At 36.2% G+C, this 25652-nt stretch overlaps 1 protein-coding gene across 5 annotated transcripts in view; it reads left to right on the top strand.

Annotated features, from left to right (window-relative positions):
• TTK (TTK protein kinase) overlaps window positions 1-24698 on the top strand; it is a 49128-nt gene extending 24430 nt beyond the window's left edge. For 3 of the 5 annotated variants that reach the window (XM_078055051.1, XM_078055048.1, XM_078055049.1), the window contains exons 12-22: window positions 3358-3494; window positions 4845-4971; window positions 9630-9722; window positions 13998-14155; window positions 14279-14430; window positions 15446-15570; window positions 17381-17461; window positions 21624-21800; window positions 22157-22241; window positions 22561-22658; window positions 24088-24698. In XM_078055051.1, the coding sequence (XP_077911177.1) occupies window positions 3358-3494; window positions 4845-4971; window positions 9630-9722; window positions 13998-14155; window positions 14279-14430; window positions 15446-15570; window positions 17381-17461; window positions 21624-21800; window positions 22157-22241; window positions 22561-22658; window positions 24088-24171 (1317 nt within the window). In that variant the 3' untranslated portion in view covers window positions 24172-24698. The remainder of the gene's footprint in view (window positions 1-3357; window positions 3495-4844; window positions 4972-9629; window positions 9723-13997; window positions 14156-14278; window positions 14431-15445; window positions 15571-17380; window positions 17462-21623; window positions 21801-22156; window positions 22242-22560; window positions 22659-24087) is intronic. The other 2 variants (XM_078055052.1, XM_078055050.1) reach the window with 1 other exon arrangement.
• Window positions 24699-25652: the final 954 nt, after the last annotated feature.

Raw genomic sequence — 25652 nt, 5'->3', positions numbered from 1 at the left:
TGCTAACAGGGTAACAACGACCCCAGAAAAATATACACTAAACAAATCAGAAGAGACTTGAAACCAGGGGAAAAGAAAGGGAAAGAAAGAAAAAGGAAAAAAAAAAAGAATATGATCAAATATGACCAGACTGGTGAATAGATCAGTGCCACACACTAGATTTTGGGCATATTTTGGTCTGTTAAAAGAAACTGCCTCCCAAAATTTTAAAGAAAGAAAAACGCATATATCTACAAAGTAAGGGTAACTATGATGAAGCAATGGAATATGACTGTAAAGATGAAAATTATAAAAGATTTTATAAAAGGAATTGATAAGAAGTTTGTTGAGAAAAGAAAGAAGAAAAATTTTTTAAAAAAGGGGAAGAGAATATGATCAGGCAGGAGACTAGAACAAAGCCATACACTAGAGATTAAGGTATATTTTGGTCTGTTAGAAGAAACTCTATCCCAAAATTTTAAAGAAAGAACAACTTATATATATATATCAAAAATAAGGTTAACTACAATGAAAGGATAGAATATGACTCTAAAAATGAAAAATAGAAAAGATTTTTTAAAAAGGGATTGATAAGATGTTGGTTGAAAAAAGGAAAAAGAAAAATTAAAAAAAAATAGAAAAAGAAAATTTAAAAAATTAACTTTGAAAGACTAAAGAATCATGGGAAAAAAGCCATGAATTCTATGTGCAGTATTCCCCTAGTGCTGGAGTTCTGCTGTTTTCATTGATTGGTAAACTTGGTCTTGGCTGGCTGTTCTTGCTGATATTCTGGGGGAGGGGCCTGTTGCCGTGTTTCCCAAATGTCTTTGCCAGAGGCGGAATTACCCCGCCCTTGCCCATCCGGGCTAAGTAATCTGCTCGGGTTTGCTCTCGGGAGCTTATGTTCCCTGAAAGCTTTCCGTACAGCTTTGGAGGACGAGAGTGCAAATGGCAGCCTCCCAATCTCCGCCCGGAGGAGCCAAAAACTCGGGGCCCCACTCCTCAGTGTGCCCCCAGAGAAAAGCCGTCAATCACTCCTATCTCCCAGTCTCCGGCTGCACTCCGTGCTCACCTGGCCTCTGACCGAGCGTTTCTATCTCTGGCACATGACCCCATGTGGAGTCTCCAAACCCAGCAGATCCCTGTGGTGCGTTCCTGTGCTGCTCCTCCCAGGGGAAGAAAGGGAGTCTCCCCGGATCTGCCGCTTGTTGGGTCCCTGCTGGAAGAGCAGTGGCCCGACTGTGCCAGGCATCAGGTTTATGGCAACCCCAAGCTGAGAGCTCGCTCCTCGGCTCCGTCTCTGCAGCCGGCTTCCCCACTTGGATACCTGGGAGCTCTGCCGCACTCAGGCACCCCCGGTCTTTCTGTGACCCCGAGGGTCTTGAGACCACACTGTCCCAGCAACGGTTCCACCCCCTGCTTAGCCACTGGAGCGACGTCCCTCAGTGGAGCCGACTTCTCAAAGTTTCGATTTTGTGCTGCGCAGCTCTATCACTTGCCAGAAGCGGCTGATGGAGGCTCCCTCCCCCCCAGTCTATCATCCCGAATATCGCCTCGGATTCACTTCTCTGCACGTCCTACCTTCCAGAAAGTGGTCACTTTTCCGTTCAGAGAGTTGCTGCTATTCTTTTCTTTGATCTCCTGTTGAGTTCGTAGGTGTTCAGAATGGTTTGATACCTATCTAGCTGAATTCCTGGGACCAGATGAAATTTAGGTCTCCTACTCCTCTGCCATCTTGCTCCTCCTCTGTTCAATCCATTTTGAATTAATTTTTGTATATGGTGCAAGAAAGTGGTTGTTTCATTCTTTTGCTTGTTGCTGTCCAGTTTTCCCAATACCATTTATTGAAGAGACTTTATCTTACTTTATTAAAGATCTAAGTAATGAAGTAGATAATGTTAGATGGAAAAAATCGTGACAGTTTAAATCATGGATCATATGAAACAACACCTATTCTTTCTTTTTGAAGCTTGAAAGTCAATAGCATGGTAAAAGGACTTGAGCCATTTATTTGTCATTCGGGAAATGTAAATCAAAACCACAATGAGATACCACCTCATACCCACTAAGATCAAACACTATTGGTGAGAATGTAAAATGGTGCAAAAACTTGGAAAATGGTATGGCAGTTTCTCAAAAGGCTAAACGTAGCGTTGCCATATGATCTAGCAATTCTACTTCTAAGTGTATACTCAAGAAAACTGTAAATCTATATCTACACAAAAACTTGTACATGAATATTCATAGCAACGTTATTCATATTTGCCCAGTGTGGAAATAACCCCAAATATCCATTGACTGGTGAGTGAATAAACAAAATGTGGTACTCTAAATTCATTATTTCATTTTATTATTCAACAATGAAAAATAATGAAGTACTAATAAATGCTACAACATGGATGAACTTTAAAAACATGCTAAGTAAAAGAAACCCTATCACAAAAGAGTGATCCCATTTATAAGAAATGTCCAGAATAAGCAAATCTGTAGAGGCAGAAGGTAGATTAGTAGTTGCCAGGGACTGGGAAGAGTGGGAATGGAGGGTGACCACTAGTGGATATGGAATTTCTTAGGATGATGAAAATGTTCTATAATTAAATAATGCTAATGATCGTGTACTTTTGTGAACATACGAAAAACCACTGAAGAGCACGCTTAGGAAAAGAAGCAAAAGAAACTAAATAGTTTCCTGAGGTCCCTGCTTCTCCAGCAGCCCTCTCAAGTATAGTGTTTTTGTCTCACATCTCAACTTATAGCTAGGAAACTCCCTGTAGTTATGTCCAGACAATTTCTTCTCCTGCAGAGCCCTGGCCTTGTGAGGCTTCTGCTTTCTGGATATACCATCCTGTTCCTTGCTCATTACTATCATCTCTGAACATCCTAGTGACTCCCCATCATTCCTTGAAGATATTAGCCTCTGGATCACTTCCATCTACTTCAAATTAATAACTCCTTCCTCTCTCAAACCATTTCCTTAATTTCACCTCGGCTACCCATTCCCATATACTGAGGTTTTATTGATTGAAGAAAGACTAGTTTTCAGAAGTACAGAGTACTTATTTAGATGATAAAAGTTCAATAATGGTTACAGTAGCCCTGTTGGCAGAGGATATTAGATCCTGTTTTGTTAAACTATACTGTGTGCCTTCCCTCCACTTGTAATCCCTTTGAGGAAAATATAATAGATTTGGAATTTAGAGTAAGAGAGCTATACTAAAAAGTTATTGGAAGTCTGGAATACATATGTTTTACTTATTTTTAGTATCCTGGTGTATTTCATATTTTTATTTTTTCTTTTAGAGGTTATAATGTTTGTAAAACGATTGAACAGGTGACTAAAAACTCTCTAAGTTGTGATGTTTTTTTATTTTGGTTTAGCAGAAACAAACCACTTTTGAGCAGCCTGCCTTTTCAGTTTCAAAGCAGTCACCACCAATATCAGCACCTAAGAGGATTGATCCAAAATCTATTTGTAAAACACCCAGTAGCAGTGCCTTGGATGATTACATGAGCTGGTAATTACTTTTGGTGTTTAGTTTGGCACAATAGAAATAATATGGGCTTCAGGGCCAAATAGATCTATAGTTGAATCCTGCTCTGTTACTTTAAAGAGTTTCCAAACTTCTGTTATTTTTCTGAGCATCAGTTTTTTCATCAGTAAAAGAGGAGGGGAAGGTGACTACAATACATTTTTAAGGATTGTTTTGAAAGTCTCTGTTATAATCTGTACCTATAACCTATAAATACTCTAAATACGTAAAACTTCTTGATAATTATACATTGTCACATGAATATCTTTCTGTAACTGAGAGAAATATTTTAAAGTTTAGCATTCTTAGACTGGATAAAGTAGGTACATTTTATAGCAAAGGAGGTGTTAATTGGAATGTAATAGTTTCTGAAAGAGGTTGGTTGTATAGGTCACATTGTTCTGGGAGTGTTCAAAAGTAAAAGACTTGAGTGGATGGGAATGAGGGATGGGTGAAGAAATTGGATGGTCAGTGCTGATTGACAGGAAATAAGGGTATTGCAAAAGCAAATTAATGATATTTCAAAGAAAGGAAATAAAGGAATGTGGCACATCATATCATTCAACTAGTGGCTATATTTTTAATGTCTTAGAGAATAACTTAAGTCCATGATGCCTTTTGCTTTTCATTTTCATAATGTACTCTTTGATCTTAATTAGAACTGGCCTTATAAAAGAGGTTTTATAACCTGGTCTCTTAACCAATTTAATACAGTTTTGCTATATATTACCTCATTTTATTATATGTTGGAATATTTTAAAGAATGGTTGCTAACTAGAATCGTGATGTAGTTATTTTTGTGAAGTTATGTTATTTATTGTCTACAAATATTTGTAGAATTCCTTTGTGCCAAGCACCATTCTAGGTGTTGAAGATGTGATAGTGAATAAAACAAGCAAAGCACAGCTTTAAGCTCAAAAGCCAAACTCCTCTGATGTAATTAGTTGGCTTTCAGATATTTCTAGCAGGCTATTGTAGAACATAATTATTAAAAAGCGCTCATAAGCTCTATGACCAGCCGTAGGCTAATGTTTGCCTTGGCTAAATTCTTATAAAATAACCCCAACTCCATATTTTAATGCCATCTTATTAATTTTACTAGTAAGAATTTCTTGTCTAGGAGTAAAAAATTACTTTCAGAAAGAATTGCCCCCAAATGAAATTTCTGGTGATGGTGTATCTAGAATAATTTAACTATATTATGAAACCTGACTTGGATTCTGTTTGATGTAATACATTTAAGTTTATATGCATCTTTTAAAATCACACAAAAACTGAATCAGAATCTTGTTTTTACAATTTTAATGTTTTAAACTAAAACCATATCTTTCCTAGTTTTAGAACTCCCGTTGTAAAGAATGACTTCCCACCTGCTTGTCAGTTGTCAACACCTTATAGCCAACTTGCCTATTTCCAGCAGCAACGGCAGCAAATACCTGTTACTCCACTTCAAACTTTACAGGTTTGATAAGCTTTATTTATGATGGTATATGATTTAGGTATGATCAAATCCTAAGATTTTATTTTCACAGCAGCTAGTTGTTAGGAATGGCCTTAAGAACTTGTCCATTCTTAGTTCTATGAGGCAAAACTCTTTTCTAATATCTTCCTAAGGGTACTTTGTGACTTTGAGAGGTTAGTTATTAAAGAAGCGAATGAAGTTTTTCTCACTAACTAGGCCAAAAGATCCAGTTTGAATAGCTAGACAAAATTTCTCTTGTAATTTAGGTTACTTTTTATTCGATTTTACTATTTAAGTCTGCTATTACTGAGCAGCCTCATTTCATTGGCTGATTAATATGAGATGCTACTAAAATACATACAATGGAATATTATGCAGCCATTAAAAGGAACGAAATCTTGCCGTTTGCAACAACATGGATGGAACTAGAGGGTATTATGCTGAGTGAAATAAGTCAATCAGAGAAAGACATGTATCATATGATCTCACTGATATGAGGAATTCTTAATCTCAGGAAATAAACTGAGGGTTGCTGGAGTGGTGAGGAGTGGGAGGGATGGGGTGGCTGGGTGATAGATACTGGGGAGGGTATGTGCTCTGGTGAGCGCTGTAAATTGTGTAAGACTGTTGAATCACAGACCTGTACCTCTGAAACAAATAATACATTATATGTTAAAAAAAAAGAAGAAGAAGATAGTAGGAAGGGAAAAATGAAGGGGGGGGGAAATCGGAGGAGGAGACAAACCATGAGAGACTATGGACTCTGAGAAACAAACTGAGGGTTCTAGAGGGGAAGGGGGTGGGGGGATGGGTTAGCCTGGTGATGGGTATTAAAGAGGGCATGTACTGTATGGAGCACTGGGTGTTATACACAATGAATCATGGAACACTACATCAAAAACTAATGATGTAATGTATGGTGATTAACATAACATAATAAAAAAAAATAAGAGAAAAGTTTTTGCTGGTGAAGCGATTGTACTGCCATCTAGAGAAAAAAACACTCTCCTGATATCAGTACTAAAATTAGTTTCTAATAACTATCTGAGAGGCAGCTTAATAGTGGTAGAAAGCATGAACTCTGAAGGGAGATTTTCTGGCCATGAATCTTGGCCTCACTGCTTACCAGCTGTTGACCTTTTGTAAGTTACTTAAATTTTCCGTGGCCATTTCATCACCTATAAAATGGGAAGAACAGGCATCTGGGTGGCTCAGTCGTTAAGTGTCTGCCTTCGGCTCAGGTCATGATCCCAGGGTCCTGGGATCGAGCCCCATATTGGGCTCCCTGCTCTGCGGGAAGCCTGCTTCTCCCTCTCCCACTCCCCCTGCTTTTGTTCCCTCTCTCGCTCTATCTCTCTCTGTCAAATAAATAAATAAAATCTTTAAAAAAAAAAAATGGGAATAACAAAGCTACCTACCCTATAGGATAATTGTGAAGATTGAATGAACTAATATATATATATGTAACTTTTACAAAAGGGTCTGCTACTTAGTAAGTTATAGAAGTTAGTAGCAATTGTTATTTAAATAAACAGCCAAAAAGAACAACAACCAAAAAAACCATACAGGTAATTAGCTATTTCAAATTAAGAGAAAAAATTTAGCTGACAGAAAGTAGAACAATGGTTATCAGTGTCTAGAGAGAGGCAGGAATGGGGAGTTACTTACTGTTTAATGGGTGTAGAGTTTCAATATGAGATGATGGATGATGGTAATGTTTGCACAACAGTGTGCATGTACTTTATCTTAATGCCACTGAGTTGTGTACTTAAAAATGGTTAAAAAGCAAATTTTTTGTTATGTGTATTTTACAGTTAAAAAAGAACAAAAAAGGGGCACTTGGGTGGCTCAGTCGGTTAAACGTCCAACTCTTGGTTTCTGCTCAGGTCATGATCTCAGGTTCCTGAGATCAAGGCCCATGTTGGGCTCCACGGTCAGCAGGGAGTCTGTTTCTCTCCCTCTTTCTCCCTCTCCTCCTCCCCTTGCTCTCTCGCTCTCTTTCTAAAATAAGTATCGCTTTTAAAAAATAAAAAAAGAACAAGAAAGCTGACAATATTCTATGGAAAGAGGAATAGTTTGTTTGTTTCTTTTTAAGATTTTATTTATTTATTCATGAGAGACAGAGAGGCAGAGGCAGAGGGAGAAGCAGGCTCCCCGCAGAACAGGGAGCCTGATGTGGAACTTGATCCCAGGACCGTGGGATCATGACCTGAGCCGAAGGCAGACATTTAACTGACTGAGTCACCCAGGCACCCCAAGAAAAATAGTCTTCTGAGGATTGAAGCAGAATAATAAATTACAAAGGAGAGAAAGATGATCAGGTTTGCCTATATACATTGATTCAAAACACATTTATTGAGCTATTACTCATGTCAGACCCTGTTTGAGTTGATATCTATAAGTCAAGTCATGACCAAGTGAAGTAGCCAGGAGCCTTCTAGAAAAGGCCAGTGTCAGGAAACTGAAAAGGGGCTAGAGTGTGGCTAGAGCTCAGACAGGGGCTAGGTGATCCTTAGGGTTCTGCTGGACCCTTTATTTTTATTTATTTATTTATATATGTGTGTATGTAAATGAGTAGGCTCCTCGCCCAGTGTGGAGCCCAACCTGGGGCTCAAACTCAAAACCCTGAGATCAAGAGTCTGATTCTTAACCAACTGAGCCACCCAGGTATCCCTCTGCTGGGCCCTTTAAATTTTAACCTGAGAGGGATAAGAAGCTGTGCAACAGCCGGTAGCAGGGAAGTGAAGTGATCTTATTTGCATTTTGAAAAAATTACTCTGGCCACAGTGAGGAGGATGGACCAAGGGGGATGTGGAATGACCTGTGTAGGAAACTGAGCTTCACATTGGTATTGAATCAAGTAAGTCAGAATTACTTTACTCTAAAAACTGTCAGCAGGGGGCGCCTGGGTGGCTCAGTCGTTAAGCTTCTGCCTTCGACTCAGGGCATGATCCTAGGGTCCTGGGATTGAGTCCCACATCGGTCTCCTTGCTCAGCGGGGAGCCTGCTTCTCCCTCTGCCAGCAGCTCCCCCTGCTTGTGCACTCTCTCTGACAAGTAAATAAATAAAATCTTTAAAAAAAAAGAAAGAAAAAAAGGAAAAGAAAACATACTTCATGACTCAACAGTGTTTTTCAACCCTAGAAGTTAAAGAAATTAGCATCTTTTTATATTATGTAAAAGGAGATTACAAGAGAGTTCTACCATTTGGAATCTAAAGCAGGACTTGGTTAAATTGAGGTTTATTCAGACCTTGTTTCAACTTAATCAGCTAATAAGATGCTCTTTGTGTCTTTAGCTTCTTTGTCAGCTTGGAATGACTCTTTTCACTGCATTCCATCGGTGCAAAGCATTTATAGGTCCACAGACAGCTCTAGCATAAGGGGAGGGAAGAAGGGGCACGTTGCAGTAGGACATCAGCTAGAAGTTTGCTGAGGTGGATGCTGAAGTTCAGATTAACATGTTGAAGAGCACCCAGCAGAAAAGGGGCATTGCAGAAATTTGCATTTGTCTGATTGACTCTGGAGCTCTAAGCACCTTAGCACACTGCTTTCTTTATAATGTAATGCTAAATGAGGAGAAAGAATATAGATATAATTGTCTATATATGTAAGTGTAAAGAGGTTTATATAAGAAAAAAATAAATAAGGTGAAAAGTAATAGCTCGTGAGTTTGTATATTGGAAGAGTTCTTAAATCTCCTATTTATTTATTGATTTTTTAAAGATTTTATTTATTTATTTGACAGGGAGAGACACAGAGAGAGAGGGAACACAAGCAGGGGGAGTGGGAGAGGGAGAAGCAGGCTTCCCACAGAGCGGGGAGCCCGATGTGGGGCTCGACCCCAGGACCCTGGGATCATGACCTGAGCTGAAGGCAGACACTTAACCGACTGAGCAACCCAGGTGCCCCGATCTTCTATTTATTTTATGTTTCTAAAAAGTACAGGTGAACTAATGTAACATTGTATGTCAACTATACTTAAATTCAAAACACTTAAAAAAAAAAAGAAGTAGGGGCACTTGGGTGGCACAGTCAATTGAGCGTCCAACTCTTGGTTTCAGCTCAGGTCATGATCCTAGAGTCCTGGGATCAAGCCCCGTGTTGGTCTCCCTGCTCAGTGGGGAGCCTGCTTCTCCCTCTCCCTCTGCAGCTCCCTCTGCTTCTACACGCACACGCTCTCTGTCAAATAAATAAATCTTTTTAAATTAATAAATAAATTAAAAAGTAAAGGCAAGTTAGAGGGGGATACCTTGGAAGTTTATATATTAAATTTATTTCTTTGACTAAAATAGAGTAAAATTCCTCTTTAGGGGCGCCTGGGTGGCTCAGTCGTTAAGCGTCTGCCTTCGGCTCAGGTCAGGATCCCAGGGTCCTGGGATCGAGCCCCACATCGGGCTCCCTGCTCAGAGGGAAGCCTGCTTCTCCCTCTCCCACTCCCCCTGCTTGTGTTCCCTCTCTCGCTGTGTCTCTCTCTGTCAAATAAATAAATAAAATCTTAAAAAAAAAAAAAATTCCTCTTTAAAATATTGTCTGACATCTAATTACTTAAAATTTAAGATAATTTCAAAATTGGAAGCATTTCACTGTACTAAATACAAGCTAATTTCTCATGCATATTCTTTGCTCCTTTGAATCTTTATATTTTTTAATTATTTAGATTTCAGCATCCTCTTCAACAAATGAATGCATTTCAGTTAAAGGAAGAATCTATTCTATATTGAAGCAGATAGGAAGTGGAGGCTCAAGTAAGGTAAGTATCTTAAATATTTAAGAGAGAAAAATATTTGTCTTTTTACCTTTGTCTTTTTACCTTTTGGGGCTCTTTTTTCTTAGCACGTGGGGGGCCTGTATTGCTTTTGAGCCAAAAAATCCTTCTCATCCCCTGCTCCCATTCCCTCTCTCCAACAAATGACATATCTCTTTAGGCCTATCTCTTAATTTCAATTCTCTGTTCTTCCCTCTGATGTCCTGTGCTTCCAAATTTCTTCTCTAAATGACATTAGTATTGACTTCAGGATGGCAAATGAAGCTGTGTATTATCACAAACAATCTTGTGTAAGTAATATTTTGGGATGATTCAGCAAGATATTTGACTAATATTTTTAGTTTTTTGAGTTTTTCTTTTCAAAAACAGAGTTTAGTAATGTGAATTTCTGGAATTGGAATGGATCATTTCCTAAATTTATCTGAGTTCTAAATTTATACAGTTCTACTTCTCTGGGTGGAAGGCATCTCAAAAGAGTTGTTTACACTTAACCATCTTCAGTTCTCCTCACTGTTCTCTTAAATCCACTTAAATCATATTTTTATCTTCATCACTCACCAAAACAGTTGTTATCAGGATCACCAGTGATCTCCATATTTTTGCCAAATCTAATTTTAGCTTTAATTGTGGGTTACTCAGCATTTGGGACAGTTGATTGTTCTTTCCTTGTTGAAACTTCTTTTTGCCCCCATTTGGCCTCTCTCAGTTTTCCTGTTCTCCAACTGGCCATTCCTTTCCAGTCTTCTTCATGTCCCTTATCTTAATGGCACAGTGCTCCAGGTCTCAGTCCTTGACCTCTTCTCTTTCTAAACTCACTTCACTCCTTTGGTGTTGTCCAGTCTTGTGGTTTTAAATACCATGTATATGCTGATAATTCCCAAACATATTTGTAGCTCAGACCTCTCCCTTGAATTCCAGACTTGTATACTCAGTCTGACTGCTCTGTTTCTCTTCTTGGCCGTCTACTAGGTATTTAAAACTTAATATATCCCAAACATAACTCTGGCTCCAGACTCTTTCCCAGTTCAGTAAATGGCAACTTCGTTCTTCCACTAGCTAGGCCAAAAACTCTGGAATCATTGACTTCACTTTCTTTCTCGCATACATCCAGCCAATCAGCAAATCTTGTTGGTTCTACCTCAAGAGTATATCCAGCATCTGACTATTTCTCACCACCTCCACTGTTATCACTTTGGTCAAAGCAACTGCCATCTTTTCACCTGGTTTATTATAATAGCCTTCTAACTAGTCTCATTGATTCAATCCTTGCTCTCCTGGTGTATTTTCATATAAGAGTCAGTTTTCCTCCAGATATCCTCACGTCTTTGCTCAAACGTCTTCTCAATCAGGCCTTCCTTGACCACACTCTTTAATACCAGAACCCCCACCTTCCACTTGCTGGTGAGCTCCGTTTCCTTCTTTATTTTTCTCTGTAGCTCATCTTCTAGTGTGCTCTGTAATTTACTTATTTGGTTTGTTGTTTGTCTTCCTGCACTTGAATGTGAGTTCCATCAAGGTAGGGATGTTTGTCTGATTTGCTCAACAATGTTTGCTCCATAATCTGGAATAGTGCCTAGAACGTAACAGAGTGAAGTAATTTGTTGGATGAGTGTTCCTACTCAGCTGTTTTGCTGTTATAAATTGTTAAGGATGATCTATGAAGCAAAACCTGTTGGGTTTAAGTTTTACTGTATTCTCTAAGCCAGCTAACAATAAGTAGATTTAAGACTGTCTTGTTAACTTATTATAAATAAGGTATGTACATTATAATTTGTAGCAATTGTTCAATGATATTAATTTCTTTTTTGTATACATTTTCTTCTTTCCGTTGCCCAAATTTCAGGCATAAGAACAAAGGGACAATACAATTGATTTTTATCAATATATTGGAATTACCTAATTTAGTTGCTTTAATAGAAATTCTTTGGTTAATATTTATTATTTATTCTTTATATTTGAATAGTGTCAAGGTGCAATATTTAGTGGTATGTTTTCAGAGGATGTAAAATAATCTTGCTGATGTTTTAAACATTTTTTCCTTGGAGCATAATGACGGTGCTAGCTTAAGTCAAGAGCCATGTGATAAGGCCATGACTGGCCCACATTTTTTTTTTAGTATGATTACATTATATTATTTAATTTAATTATTATGGTGGAGTTGACAAAATCAACATACCTCAGAGAAAGAGGGTAACATGCTTTATGAAACTGTTTATGTTCTGTCTATTCTAGAGTTTAGACAGTGACCAATTTATACTGTATTAAGAGCATTTAGAAAGGTCATGGGGGCAATTAGGAATGGTCATGACACTGGCCTTTCTAGTTCTTTCATTAACTTTCCATGAAACTGAACATTATAACTGATACTATCTCTATGAAATAGAAATAAGGGCTACCTAATCATCAGTTACTGCAAGAGTTTTGGCATAGCAGGGGCAATACGGGAGTGAAAGCACATACATGCAAAAAGTTGATTTAAAAGTTTTCATTTCCTCCAAAACTTTGAGATCTTATTATATAGTTTTAATATCTTGCAAATCCTTTTTTCTGATATACCTGACAACTTTAATAGGTTCTAAAATGTCCACTTCAGGGGCGCCTGGGTGGCTCAGTCGTTAAGCGTCTGCCTTCGGCTCAAGTCATGATCCCAGGGTCCTGGGATTGAGCCCCGAGTAGGGCTCCTTGCTCAGCGGGAAGCCTGCATCTCCCTCTCCCACTCCCCCTGCTTGTGTTCCCTCTCTTGCTGTGTATCTCTCTGTCAAATAAATAAATAAAATCTTTAAAAAAAATAAAATAAAATGTCCACTTTATTCTGTCCTAATTGTCCTTAAAGATAGTAGCTAACTTTGCTGCACTCCAAACACATCATCTCGGTCATCCTTCCAACCCTGCGTGGTAGGTACTACTAACAACATTTTAATTGTATTAGAGTAGTAGATACTCTCAATTCTCTGAGGTTTGTAAGGCTGTTTACCTTATACAAAGTGGCTTTATATGTTTTAAAATTCCTTTTATCTCTTCCCTTGCTATTTTCTGTTGTCTGTTGTCTCTTGCCCTATCACTGTTTTAATGGCTATCCCTGTCTAATTTGCTATGTGTGCAAGTAAAACCAGTAATACTTTGTTAGAGTTTTGTATTTAAAATTTTAAAGTAACTAAGCTTATTAGTGCATTTGCAATGCATGAATCTCATATACACTTCTGTTCTTTTCTCATTCCTTGCCCCGACCTGTTGGGTAGTCAAGGTTAAATGGCTTTTGAGTAAATGATATTTTACTTCAGTGTGTCAAAAGGGATAAATGAATGTAATTTTTCTTGCTTACTCTGGCATTTGTATTTGTATTCATGCATTTCAGAAGCCTCATCCCTGTTGCATGTTTGCTGAAAGTTGGGCACATTAACAGTGTTTTCTATTTTTCAAGATGTATTATCTGCCCCATCAATATTGCTTAGAAGTTGACTGTCATTATAGTCAGAGCAGTTTGACCTGGACCTCAGAGATCCTGACAGTGGGCTTATAGGAACATCTTGTTCCTGTCAATTTGACTTTGAAAATTAGACCTAATCCACTTTTCACAACTGAATATACAGATAGCTTACAATTATTACATTTTTAAAAAATACTCTCTACCACATGAATGAAATGTCAGTTCCAGGCACAACGGAAAAAAACACCATCTGTGAAATGAATTGACTCTTTATGACAGCACTTAGATGTTCTTAACTTTTTTTTTTTTAAGATTTTATTTATTTATTAGAGAGAGAGGGAACACAAGTAGGGGGAGTGGGAGAGGGAGAAGCAGGCTTCCCACCGAGCATGGAGCCCGATGGGGGGGCTCGATCCCAGGACCCTGGGATCATGACCTGAGCCGAAGGCAGCCGCTTAACCGACTGAGCCACCCAGGCGCCCCGATATTCTTAACATTTTTGAATGTTTTCTTCTTTAGGTTATTTTCTGGGTTAAGGCATCCAACAGAGTGTTATGAATACATATGAAATTTAAATTATCTTTTTTACATGTTAATATAAAAACTTTTTACGTTTACCCCTTTGCATTATTGAATGCCCATTGTCATAGGTAGCTGAGAGTGGTCTTTTAACTCTCCTAACATATTTTTTCCCTTCAGTACTCAAAATAAGCCCAGACATATTTAATTATTCATATCAGTATTCTTTAACCTAAAATTCTAATAAATTTAGAAGTATTATGATAATGTAAAAGTAGTGCATTCTAAACTTTATCCTTTGTTCTACTATATAGGTATTCCAGGTATTGAATGAAAAGAAACAGATACATGCCATAAAATATGTGAACTTAGAAGAAGCAGATAATCAAACAATTGAGAGTTACCGGAATGAAATCGCTTACTTGAATAAACTACAACAACACAGTGATAAGATCATCCGACTTTATGATTAGTAAGAATTTTTTTTAATTTGAAAGGAGAACTATTTTTGCTATAATTCTTTAGACTTAATAAATCTTAATAGTATAACCTAACCATGTGTTGTTTTGGTTTTTTTATTTGTTTTTAATGGCAGTGAAATCACGGACCAATACATTTACATGGTAATGGAATGTGGAAATATAGACCTAAATAGTTGGCTTAAAAAGAAAAAATCCATCAATCCATGGGAACGCAAAAGTTACTGGAAAAATATGTTGGAGGCAGTTTACACAATTCACCAACATGGTATTTTAAAATCTCTTTATATGCAGAGTTATAATAATCATTAATAATGTCATCTTAGAGAAATACACCATTAATTTTTAGGTATTTGTTATTGGCACCTTTAGACTAGATAAATATTTGGAAGCTCATTTAAAGATGAAAGGACAAAAAAACCGTTTCTTTAAAGCACTGTTTACCAAAGGATATAGTGCATGCATCCATAATGCAAAATGTACCCATATCTTTATTAGTATTAACATAGTCCATTATCCTGGGTCTCCAAATAGTTCAGTTATAGCAGATCTGAGACTTTGCGGTTCAGGCATCTCAAAAATCTGAGATGTTTATTTCTCATTCTCCCGGTTATTTTGTATTGTGTGCCCTGTGTGGGAGTTGGTTTTATTCTTTTTCAATTGTTAGCCCTAAGTTGTTTTTTTACTTTACTTGGACTTGGTTCTTTTTAGGGCTTCTCTGCCTTTACTGTATCCTTTTTTAAAAAACAACCGTTAACCTAAATAATTGTAATTTTTTTCCCCTCATGTCTCCTATAAGTTAAAAGATAATTCATCAGAGATTAAGATCAGGGTTGTAGGGATAGAGGTGTCAGGGGCATTAGGGTCTTAACCACTTGGCAGTATAATTTATGATGTTATGTAGTGGGTGGTGAATCAGCGGTTTTAAGATCATTAACTCTCAAGCCAGATTGCCAGGGTCAAGTCACAGCCCTGTCACTTAGGCTATATGATCTTGAACAAATTACTTAAATTCTTTGCCTTAGTTTCCTCTCTTAAAAGTGGGGATAATAATAGTACAGTACTTAACCCAGTGCTGGTATGAGAATTAAGTGATTCAATCTAAGCAGCAAACTTAGAAAGTGTCTGGCACATAGCAGGTGCTATATCTTTTTAGAAAATATTAAAAATGAGCATTTAATTTGATTGACTAAAGGAATCAACTCAGCCAGTAGGTTGTGAAATTTTTTTGTACTTAGAATATTTTACATTGTCTAATATTACAATGGATTTTTATTTTGAAGGCATCGTTCACAGTGATCTGAAACCTGCTAACTTTCTGATAGTTGATGGAATGCTAAAGCTAATTGACTTTGGGATTGCAAACCAAATGCAACCAGATACAACAAGTATTGTTAAAGACTCTCAGGTAAGCCGTAATGAATGGTTGGCTTCCACACACTACAGTTCAATTCCTTTTCACCTGTACTTTGCTAACAGGGATTTTATTTTTTCCTACTTCATTCTTCAAAGGATTTGAAACCTTTGTATAAGAATAAATACTATAAGAATCAGAACCATATTTAATACACTTTAGTATAAAAAGTCAAGATTAGGTAGAAATAAATTGAGCAATTTTGAATGATTTTCCTATAGCTGAGGTAGAGAAGCAGTAATACCTGTCTTGGAGATCATCTTGGTCATGATCTTGAGTTCACCTGAAACTTTGTCTCAGAAATACCTGGTAACAACCAAAGAGGAAATTGAAATTACATGTTTTTCATTGTCCATGAGGTAAGATTATTTCATTCTTCTGGAGAAGTAAAGCTTTTCCTATCACTTGCATTTGAAAAAATTCTTTTTTTTTTTTAATAACTTTTTTAAAAAGATTTATTTACTTATTTTAGAGAGAGAGAGAGCAAGCACAAGTGAGGGGAGGGGCAGAGAGAGAGAATCCTCAAGCAAATTCCCCACTGAGTGGGAAGCCCAAGGTGGGGCTTGATCCCAGAACCCTGAGATCATGACCTGAGCCAAAATCAAGAGCAGGCTGCTTAACTGACTGAGCCAGTCAGGAGCCACTGAAAAAAATTTCTCAAGTGGGCCTTCATATTGGAAACACCATAATGAATACTGTACTCAACTGCATTTTTCTAATAGGGTATGCAATCACAAGCTTAATAAATTTGTCTCCATAAAAACTAAGGTGATGACACCAAAGAATAACTAAAAATAATCCTGCTTGGAGCCAAGATGATGTGTTCCACGTATGCAGATTTTTGATGTGGATCTGCCATCCTAGAAGTAAAACTAGATCATTTTTAGGAGGAACAGATGGACGGCATGCCCTTGAAACAATTCTATTGGACAGTGACTTCTCTTTGTATCATAAATGCGGCTGAACATTGGGGTTTCTGGGTGGCTTAGTTGGTTAAGTGTCCGACTCTTGATTTTAGCTCAGGTTGTGATCTCAGGGTCATGGGATGGAGCCCCGGGTCAGGCTCCCTGCTCAGCAGGGAGTCTGCTGCTCTCCATCTCCCTCTGCCCTCTGCCCCTGTCCCTGCTCATACCGTCACGTGCAGACGCTCTCTCTCTCTCTCAAATAAATAAATGGTAAAAAAAAAAAAAAAAAAAATACGGCTGAATATTTAGTTGTAAATCAGTTTGAAGATATCCTCTATGGCAAGGTCCTAAAGTACAGGTATTCTGTGTTTGAAAACAGAACCATTTGTTTTAAAATAAAATAAATGCCTTATAAAGTTGGCATAATCCAACTGTGGAAGCTCTTGCATGATTTACATACCTGCCCCATCTCACTCTGGACATAGGCCCAGGGAATACTTGGAGACATAGCTAGAGTTTTGATTGGTTGGTTGGTTGGTTTTTTTTTTAAGCATTCTAGGTCTATTCCAGCACAGAAATGAGTGATTGATATCAATTCCTTCAAAGCTTATGGCTTTTAGTATAACTTTAGTCTCGACAGTTTTATGGTAGTTGTTCTCCATCATCATAGAAAAAGCTCAGCATTCTGAATGGAATAATTTACTGATTATGAATCTAATTTGCTGGAGTTGGGAAGAAATTTATGTCCTAATATTGTTGTCAGTTACTTGAGTTTTTTAAAAAATTACTGTAATATGTAATTATTCAAGTTTCCAAGAGTCTGACATTTGTGTTTTAAAAAGCCTAAGGCAAAATAAAGTATTTTCATTGATTTGTGTTTTCTGTGATTTGGCATACAGGTTGGTACAGTTAATTATATGCCACCAGAAGCAATCAAAGATATGTCTTCCTCAAGAGAGAATGGGAAATCCAAGTCAAAGGTACTGTGAAGGTTATTTACATCCCATTTATTGGGCATCAATAGGGAATGGGCTATTCTCTGATTAAACTTAACAGCCAACTCAAAGTTGCTCAAGTTCTAAAACTTTTTAGGTCATTATAGAGACCTTGCTTTCTTAAGCAAATTATCATGGGATTCAATTTTACTGTTATTTATTGATTTGAGACTGTTCTTTTAATATTGTGCTTTTAATATGGTGGTGTCTCAACAGTGTGCTCCACTAAGAAATGTTCCCAGGATACTTTTAAGTTTTAAAATTAAAGGTAGAAATTAAGACTAAATTATCTCTGATTTGGACCCCTTAAATGGTATTGAACTGATAACCTTTGAAGTCTTTTGTTTCTTCTTTGATTCTTACGTTTTATCTCTTACCATTTATTCATTTGCGAATTCTGCATTTCCAAGTATAATTCTAGTCTGTAATTTTTTCCCAGCCTGCCACAGGCTACTTTCCCACTTACCTTATTTCACCACCTCAGTGAGCTTTGTGTTAGCCTCATTGGTGTTCTTGTTGGGGTCCTTTTGCCTGCCAGGATGCCTCTGGCTTCCGAACTAACCCTTCTTGCTCTGGAGCAGTGTCACAAAGTGCACGCAAGCACACATTGTTGTACAGGGACCTGCATTCAAGCAATAGATATGCCTCTTCGTTAACAACTGTCTTTGTGACTTGACTTGCCTACTTGCCTACTTTCTTTTTCTATAAATTAGGTTTACAAACAGTACCTATTAAAAAGTAATTGAGGGGCGCCTGGGTGGCTCAGTTGGTTAAGCGTTGGACTCTTGATTTTGGCTCAGGTCATGATCTCAGCAGGGTTCTGAGTTTGAGCCCCTGTCAGTCTCTGCTTTTGCTTCTCTCTTTCCCTCTCCCTTTGCCCCTCCTCCCGCTCGCTCAAGTGTGTGCGCACGCTCTCTTTCTTTCTTTCAGAATAAATAAATAAATCTTTAAAAAAATAAAAATAAAAAGTAATTGAAGATTAAATGAGAAAGAATATTAATCAATACATTACCTAGTTCAAAATAATTGCTTGATAAATGTGTATTTACTAATTGTATTTTCTGTCCTAGAAAATTGTCAGGCTTCTAAATATCTTCTCAAGTAACTGGTATACATTATGTCAAATAGTCCTCACCAAATTCTTTTTATATCTTTTTAGCTTCCCCTTTTCTTTTAACACTTGGATTTGTGGTCTTTTTTTCTTTTTCTTGATTAAATTTACTAAGGTTTTGTTAATCTTAAAAAACAAAGTCTTCATTTATTCTATTTTCATTTGTTCTCTAATTAGTTTCTGCTTTTATCTCTCTTTATTTTCTTCAGGTTTCTTTTTTTTTTCCTAGTTTCTGGATTTTTTTTTTTTAAGATTTTATTTATTTATTTGACACAGAGAGAGAGAGAGAATGAGCATAAGCAGGGAGAGCGGCAGGCAGAGGGAGAGGGAGAAGTAGGCTCCCCACTCAGCAAAGAGCCCGATGTGGGACTTGATCCCAGAACTCTGGGATCATGACCTGAGCCGAAGGCAGACTCTTAACCGACTGAGCCACCCAGGTGCCCCTCTAGTTTCTGGATTTAAATAATTGCTAATTTAATTTTTGCAATTTTATTAATTAAAACTAAATTTTACTCTGAGTTTTAACTTCTACTTATACATTTTTGTAGTGTTTATTTTCATTAATTTCTAAAATTTGCAGTTTTAATTTTAAAATACTATGAAATAAGATTTTTTTTTAAAAATAAGATTTATTTTGAATTATATGTAGAGTTCAGATTTTTTCAGTTGTCAACTCAGTGCTTTAATATTACGAGAAAATCTCCAGTCATTTGAAACCCCTGCTATCCAGTGGCCTTAATGATTCTGAACAGAAGACAAATTTTTTATCCCAACATATGAGGTAATCCCTGCTGGTAAAGAGCACAAACCCCTCCCAGTCTAGCTCTGTTCTCAAATTACTTTCCAATGAACATCTGTCGGCTATTTGGAGTTTCTGTTCTGAGATCTATCAGGCCCATTCACTATTTCCCTCTGCTTTCTGTTTCAAATACCTCTACCATACAGGATTTGTGGCTGTTGGTACTTTGTCTCCATTAATATTCTGGGTTCATGGGTATAGTTTTTCACTTAGTTTTGTTGTAAATATTTTCTGTATGTATATGGTTTTGCTATCAGGCTTCTCTATCTATCTTATCTGGGGATTTGGACAGATTGAAAAACTATGCTGTGATCTAAAAAGCAAAACAAATAAAAAGAACAGACTCCTACATACAGAGAATAATGATGGTTGCCAGAGGAGAGGGGGGTAAGAGATTGGGCAAAATGGGTGAAGGGGAGTGGGAGATACAGGCCTCCAGTTACGGAATGAGTAAGTCAGGGGATGAAAGCCATAGTATAGAGAATAGAGTCAGTGGTATTGTGACAGAGTTGTGTGATGACAGGTGGTAGCCCCACTTATGGTGAGGTAGCATAGTGTATGGAGTTGTCAGACCACTATGTTGTACACCGGAAACTAATGTAACATGTGTCAACTATACTTCGGTTAAAAAAATAAATAAGAACAACTATGTTGCTGCAGCCACTGCCATTTTTCCATAATTTGAAATCCTTTTTAATCCATGATTTATTTAGAAATGGATTTAACTTCTGGATGGTTAAGTTGGAGGAAGAGGAGGGTTTTTTTAATTATTATTATTAATTTTTAGTTTTTTTTGTGTTCAGATAGTGGGATGGATCTGTTTTATCTGCCATTTTCTGAATGGCATATTAAAATTTCTCTACCACTCCTCCCAAAAGAATTTACTGTCGTTTTTACTTAATATAGTTCTATTAAATGTAGTTTCAGTGCATAGACGTTTGTGACTATCATCTTTTCTTGGTTGATTTTACCTTTTATCATAAAATGACTTTCCCTCTTCTGTTAAAAGTGTTTTGCTATGTTCTCATTCTCTTTTTCTAATATTAATATTCCTATTCTGCTTTCTTTTTTTCTTTCTCTCTCTCTCTTTTTTACATTTGGTTATGTGTCCATTTCTTTTCTTTTTTCCTCATTTGGTTTAGATGAATCTTTTTAGAGAGCATGTAGTTATATTTTGTTTTAATGTATGTTTGAATATCTACCTTTTAAAAGGAATCTAACCCTTCTTATTTATTATGCCCACTGCTATGTTTTATCTTATTCATGTTCTTTTTAAAGTCAAAATGATGATTATGTTATAATATTGCATTATTTCTAATATTATTTAATAGAAAGAACACTTAATAGTAAGTAACATTTCTTGATTACTTACTATACCCAGAAATTACTCTCTATGCTTGTACATATCTCATGGTTATATCACTCATTTAATGCCCATGACAATGTACTTTTATTATTTCTATTCTAGAGGTGAGGAAATGGAATTACATAGAATTACTAGCTAATAATAAAGCCAGGATTCAAATCCAGCCCAGCCTGGATTTGTTCTTGGGTTCTTGGGTTTAGGATAGCTCAACTTAAACCATTTTAAAATCTATGCATACTTATATGTTATGAATTTATATAAAAATTTATCCTAATCCTGGGGCATGTGGGTGGCTTAGTCAGGTAAGCGTCTGACTCTTGATTTTGGCTCAGGTCATGATCTCAGTGGTGAGATCAAGCCCCACATCAGGCTCCGTGCTTAGCACAGAGTCTGCTTGGGATACTCTCTTTCTCTCTCCTCTCTCTCTCTCTCTCTCTCTGCCTCTTCTCCTCCCCCTGCTCTCACCTACGTGTTCTCTCTCTCTCCAATAAATAAAATCTTAAAAAATATTCATTGTAATCCAATAATTTTGGAGAAAACAAGTAAATTTAAAACTTGCAGTTTTTTAGTTTTTATATTTTCAGAAGCTGACAAGAACATAATGTATGTTTCAGTTGAAATATTTTAATTATAAGTTTGTTGAGAGACTTAAAGCTCATCTCTTGATAAAATAACGAAATATAACAAAAACTAGAAAAATATGTTTTTTTCATGTAAACCTAATCTAGTATCTGCCCATTCATTGAGCTTTAGTTATGATTTTAAATGTTAGGGATTATATGTGTAAGTGTGTGTGTATAAAATATTCTTACATTTACTTTTATGTTAAGATTATAGTAACTTACTATTCTTTTTTTTTTTTTCTAATTAGATAAGCCCCAAAAGTGATGTTTGGTCCTTAGGCTGCATTTTGTACTATATGACTTATGGGAAGACACCATTTCAGCATATAATTAATCAGATTTCTAAATTACATGCCATAATTGACCCTAATCATGAAATCGAATTTCCTGATATTCCAGAGAAAGATCTTCAAGATGTGTTAAAGGTAACATTAATAGTATATGGATATAGAAGAACAATATTTCATGTGCTTAAATTGTTTGCTTAGAAGAAATAGTTGAACTCACTGGAATTATGTAACTGGCTTCAGTAGATATATCTGGTCTATTGGAAGGAATTGCTGAATGAATTAGCTTTTTAAGTCATGTTAAGTTCACTTTGAAGGTGTTTTAAAACTTACGAATACTTGGGGATTTTGCAAAAATGACTTGTGAAATAATCTTGTTACTTCTGAGTAGGCTATCTGGAAAGCAACTTATGTAGTATGATACAATCTTGAAAGACACTTATATCAATATTACATAAGAAAACTTGATTTTTTTTAAATTCTTATTTGTATAGTGTTGTTTAATAAGGGACCCTAAGCAGAGGATATCCATTCCTGAGCTTCTGGCACATCCATATGTTCAAATTCAAACTCATCCAGGTACTTCTTTGAAAATCAGTTTATTAGTAACTACTAATCCAAACAGATGTATAGCTGTAACAAAAAACAATATGAATCGGCTTCTCTTTTCCAGCCTGCTTCCTTCCGTAAGGAAGTTCCTTTTATGCTAAAATCCTAAAATAAATGAAATTACTTTTTTTTAACTTGCTGGCATTCATATTTACTTATTCTAGGTAAATGGCTATGATTAGTGATAAATTACAAGAAGCCAGTTATTGTGCTGTTAAACAGAATGTATTTGTATGTGATTTTATATTTTTTATTGGTATGGCATTTTATTGATTATATTTTTTGGCAGGTAACCAGATGGCTAAGGGCACCACTGAAGAAATGAAATATGTTCTGGGCCAGCTCGTTGGTCTGAATTCTCCTAACTCCATTTTGAAAGCTGCTAAAGTAAGAATGTCTATTCTCTTTCTACATTACTTTTAAATGTTTTCTGTAGTTTAGTGAATAGACACTTAAGCAGGTAATCCAAAGAAAAGTTGGTCCAGTCATTAGATCAACTATGAAGTATATTTCTACATTTAGATACTTAATGAGTGCTTTTTGACAAATATAGACTTAGTTGATTTACATTCTTATTCTGCAGATAATTGAAAGTATATTATCATATTAGGTGCATTCCTAAAATTGCTGTCAGGTCTCGATTGGAATAAATTTCAAAAGGAATTTGTCGTTTAAATCAACGACATTCTTAACACAGCTTTTGAATTCATTTCTTCTAGCCATTTTTTTTTTCAGAAGCCATCTTGGGGAAATCTCAGTATTTGTTACATGTAATGACTTGAAGCTACGTACAGCAGTCAGAACATTTCTCAGAGCAAATGTCTTAGACCTACCTTTCAGCCTCCCAGTGTTTAGTTCTACCTATACCACCATTTTTTGATCTTGTTGCCGTCAAACCCCTAGTCATTTCTAGAACCCTATGTATGCTTATTGACCAACTGGTTTAGTTACCAAGCAGTTACTAATTATTTATTTCAGTAATAATGTTATTATAAAATTATGGGAGCTTAAATTAAAGATACTCTTAGCTCTCTGGGTAGGGTAAAGCCAATCTAAGATGTCAAGAACTTGGATACATTCTGGAGGAATTTACTATATATTCACTATTATATTTGCATTCATGACATAAAGGTAAATTTTTTTCTTAAATTTTCTTAAGTGCTCGTGGTTAAATCAATGGCTTTAGGAATTCAAATTGGACAAAATTTGTTTTATAATTTTACTGTATTTCATATCTCCATGTTTTAAATTTCTACCAGTATAGTATTTAGAGCCTTTTATAAATAAAATTGAGATGAATTAGTTACCTTGACTACTAAGGTAGAGATGTCTGTTATCTTTATAAATTAAATGTTGGCTTAGCCTTAAATCTTTTAAAATATGTAGATTGTAATATAGCTAATTGTGTTTATTTATATAACAATTTGTATTTTTTTAATGTCATCTGTTTATTAGTTGAAATATCATCTGAAACTATATTTCCTGATGAGTGTATTTTAAAGTGTAGCAATTTATCTAAGACTGGCTTAATTAAAGAAAAATACGGGAGAGCGAGAAGGCCTTTAAGATATATATATATATGCTTATTAATGGCTATGTTACATTTCTTTTATACAATGATGGAGCTGTATCTCATGATAGTAGATTTTTAGGCCAAGCTAGGTGTTTACTATTCTTAATTATCTTCAATAGTTTATAATTTTCTAGTTATAATAACAGGAGAGAAATTCATTACATTTTTTGTAGTTATCTTTACTCATCTGATAATACATTGACTTTTAGAAGTTACAAAACAGGTGTGTGTTTTTCATTTCAGACTTTATATGACCACTATAGTAGTGGTGAAAGTCATGATTCTTCTTCCTCCAAGACTTTTGAAAAAAAATGGGAGAAAAAATGATTTACAGCTACTCATAAATTGTCAGATATCACCTGTAAAATATATTGGACTGTTATACTCTTGATTCTCTGTGGAAATCTGCTCTTAAAGACAACTTCACCCTGAAATATCAATGGCAGCAAAATTCAGTGGATTATCCTCAAAAGAAAACTGTAAAAATAATAACCACTAATGATACTGTATATATTAAGTTGTAGAATTGTTTTCTCTCTTTTATGCTTTTCTGTAAAGCTACTCTATTTGATACCATTTCACACTTAGAATAGTGGGTGAACAACTGAAATATACCCTGAAGAACTATGTAAATAAAGCTTTGTAGCATAAAATGACACTAAAATGTAAAAATTGTATAATTATTTTCTTTAAGCAAATGTACTGCTGGTGTGGCAGCATAATTCTTAATAAAAACTGAATTAAGGGAAGACACAAGAGTAGATCTTAGTAAATGAACGTCAAGAAGAAAATTCCAAACGGTTTGAATTCTAAAATAGATTTCCTAATTGTTTTATGGTACTGATAGAGTCCAGAGTTTTAGGGCTGTACTTTGTTCTTTTAATTCCCTCTGATTCTTCGTAATATCTATTGCTTAGTGTTTAGAGTATCATGCTGGCTTCTGAGGTATAAGTTGTATAGGGCATGCCCTCACTGTGTGACTTGCTTGGTAATTGGTAATTACAAATGTATAGTCTTAGAGTCTTCCAGACTGAATCTACTAGACTCTTCCCCCTGCCCCTCTTCTTTTCTTTTTTTAGATTTCAATAGACTTTTTTTTTTTTTTATTAAGATTCTTTTTTAGATCAGGTTTAGGTTCACAGTAAAATTGAGGGGAACGTACAGAGATTTCCCATATAGCCCTTGCTCTCACACATGCAGGCTCCCTCATTATCAACATCCCCCACCAGATTGGTACATTTGTTAAAAGTAATGAACCTACATTGACACACCATAATAATCACCCAAAGTCCATAGTTCACATACAGTTCACTCTTGGTGATGTACATTCTATAGGTTTGGATAAATATATAATGACAAGTATCCATCATAATACTATCATACAGAGTATTTTCATTGCCCTAAAAATCTTCTGTGCTCCTTCTGTTCATCTGTCCCCTACCCCATAATCCACTGATCTTCTTTTTTTTTTTTTAAGATTTTATTTATTTGACAGAGAGAGACACAGCAAGAGAGGGAACACAAGCAGGGGGAGTGGGAGAGGGAGAAGCAGGCTTCCCACAGAGCGGGGAGCCCGATGTGGGGCTCGACCCCAGGACCCTGGGATCATGACCTGAGCCGAAGGCAGACGCTCAACGACTGAGCCACCCAGGCGCCCCAATCACTGATCTTCTAATTGTCTCAACAGTGTTGCCTTTTCCAGAACATTATATAGTTGGAGTTATACAGTAGGTAGACTTTTCAGATTAGTTTCTTTCACTTAGAAAAATTCCTCTAGTTCTTTTCAGTGCCTAGTAATATTCCATTGT

The sequence above is a fragment of the Halichoerus grypus genome, chromosome 9 (genome assembly GCF_964656455.1).
Source record: "Halichoerus grypus chromosome 9, mHalGry1.hap1.1, whole genome shotgun sequence".
Lineage (NCBI taxonomy): Eukaryota > Metazoa > Chordata > Mammalia > Carnivora > Phocidae > Halichoerus > Halichoerus grypus.
This window is presented reverse-complemented; position numbering and strand designations above follow the sequence as displayed.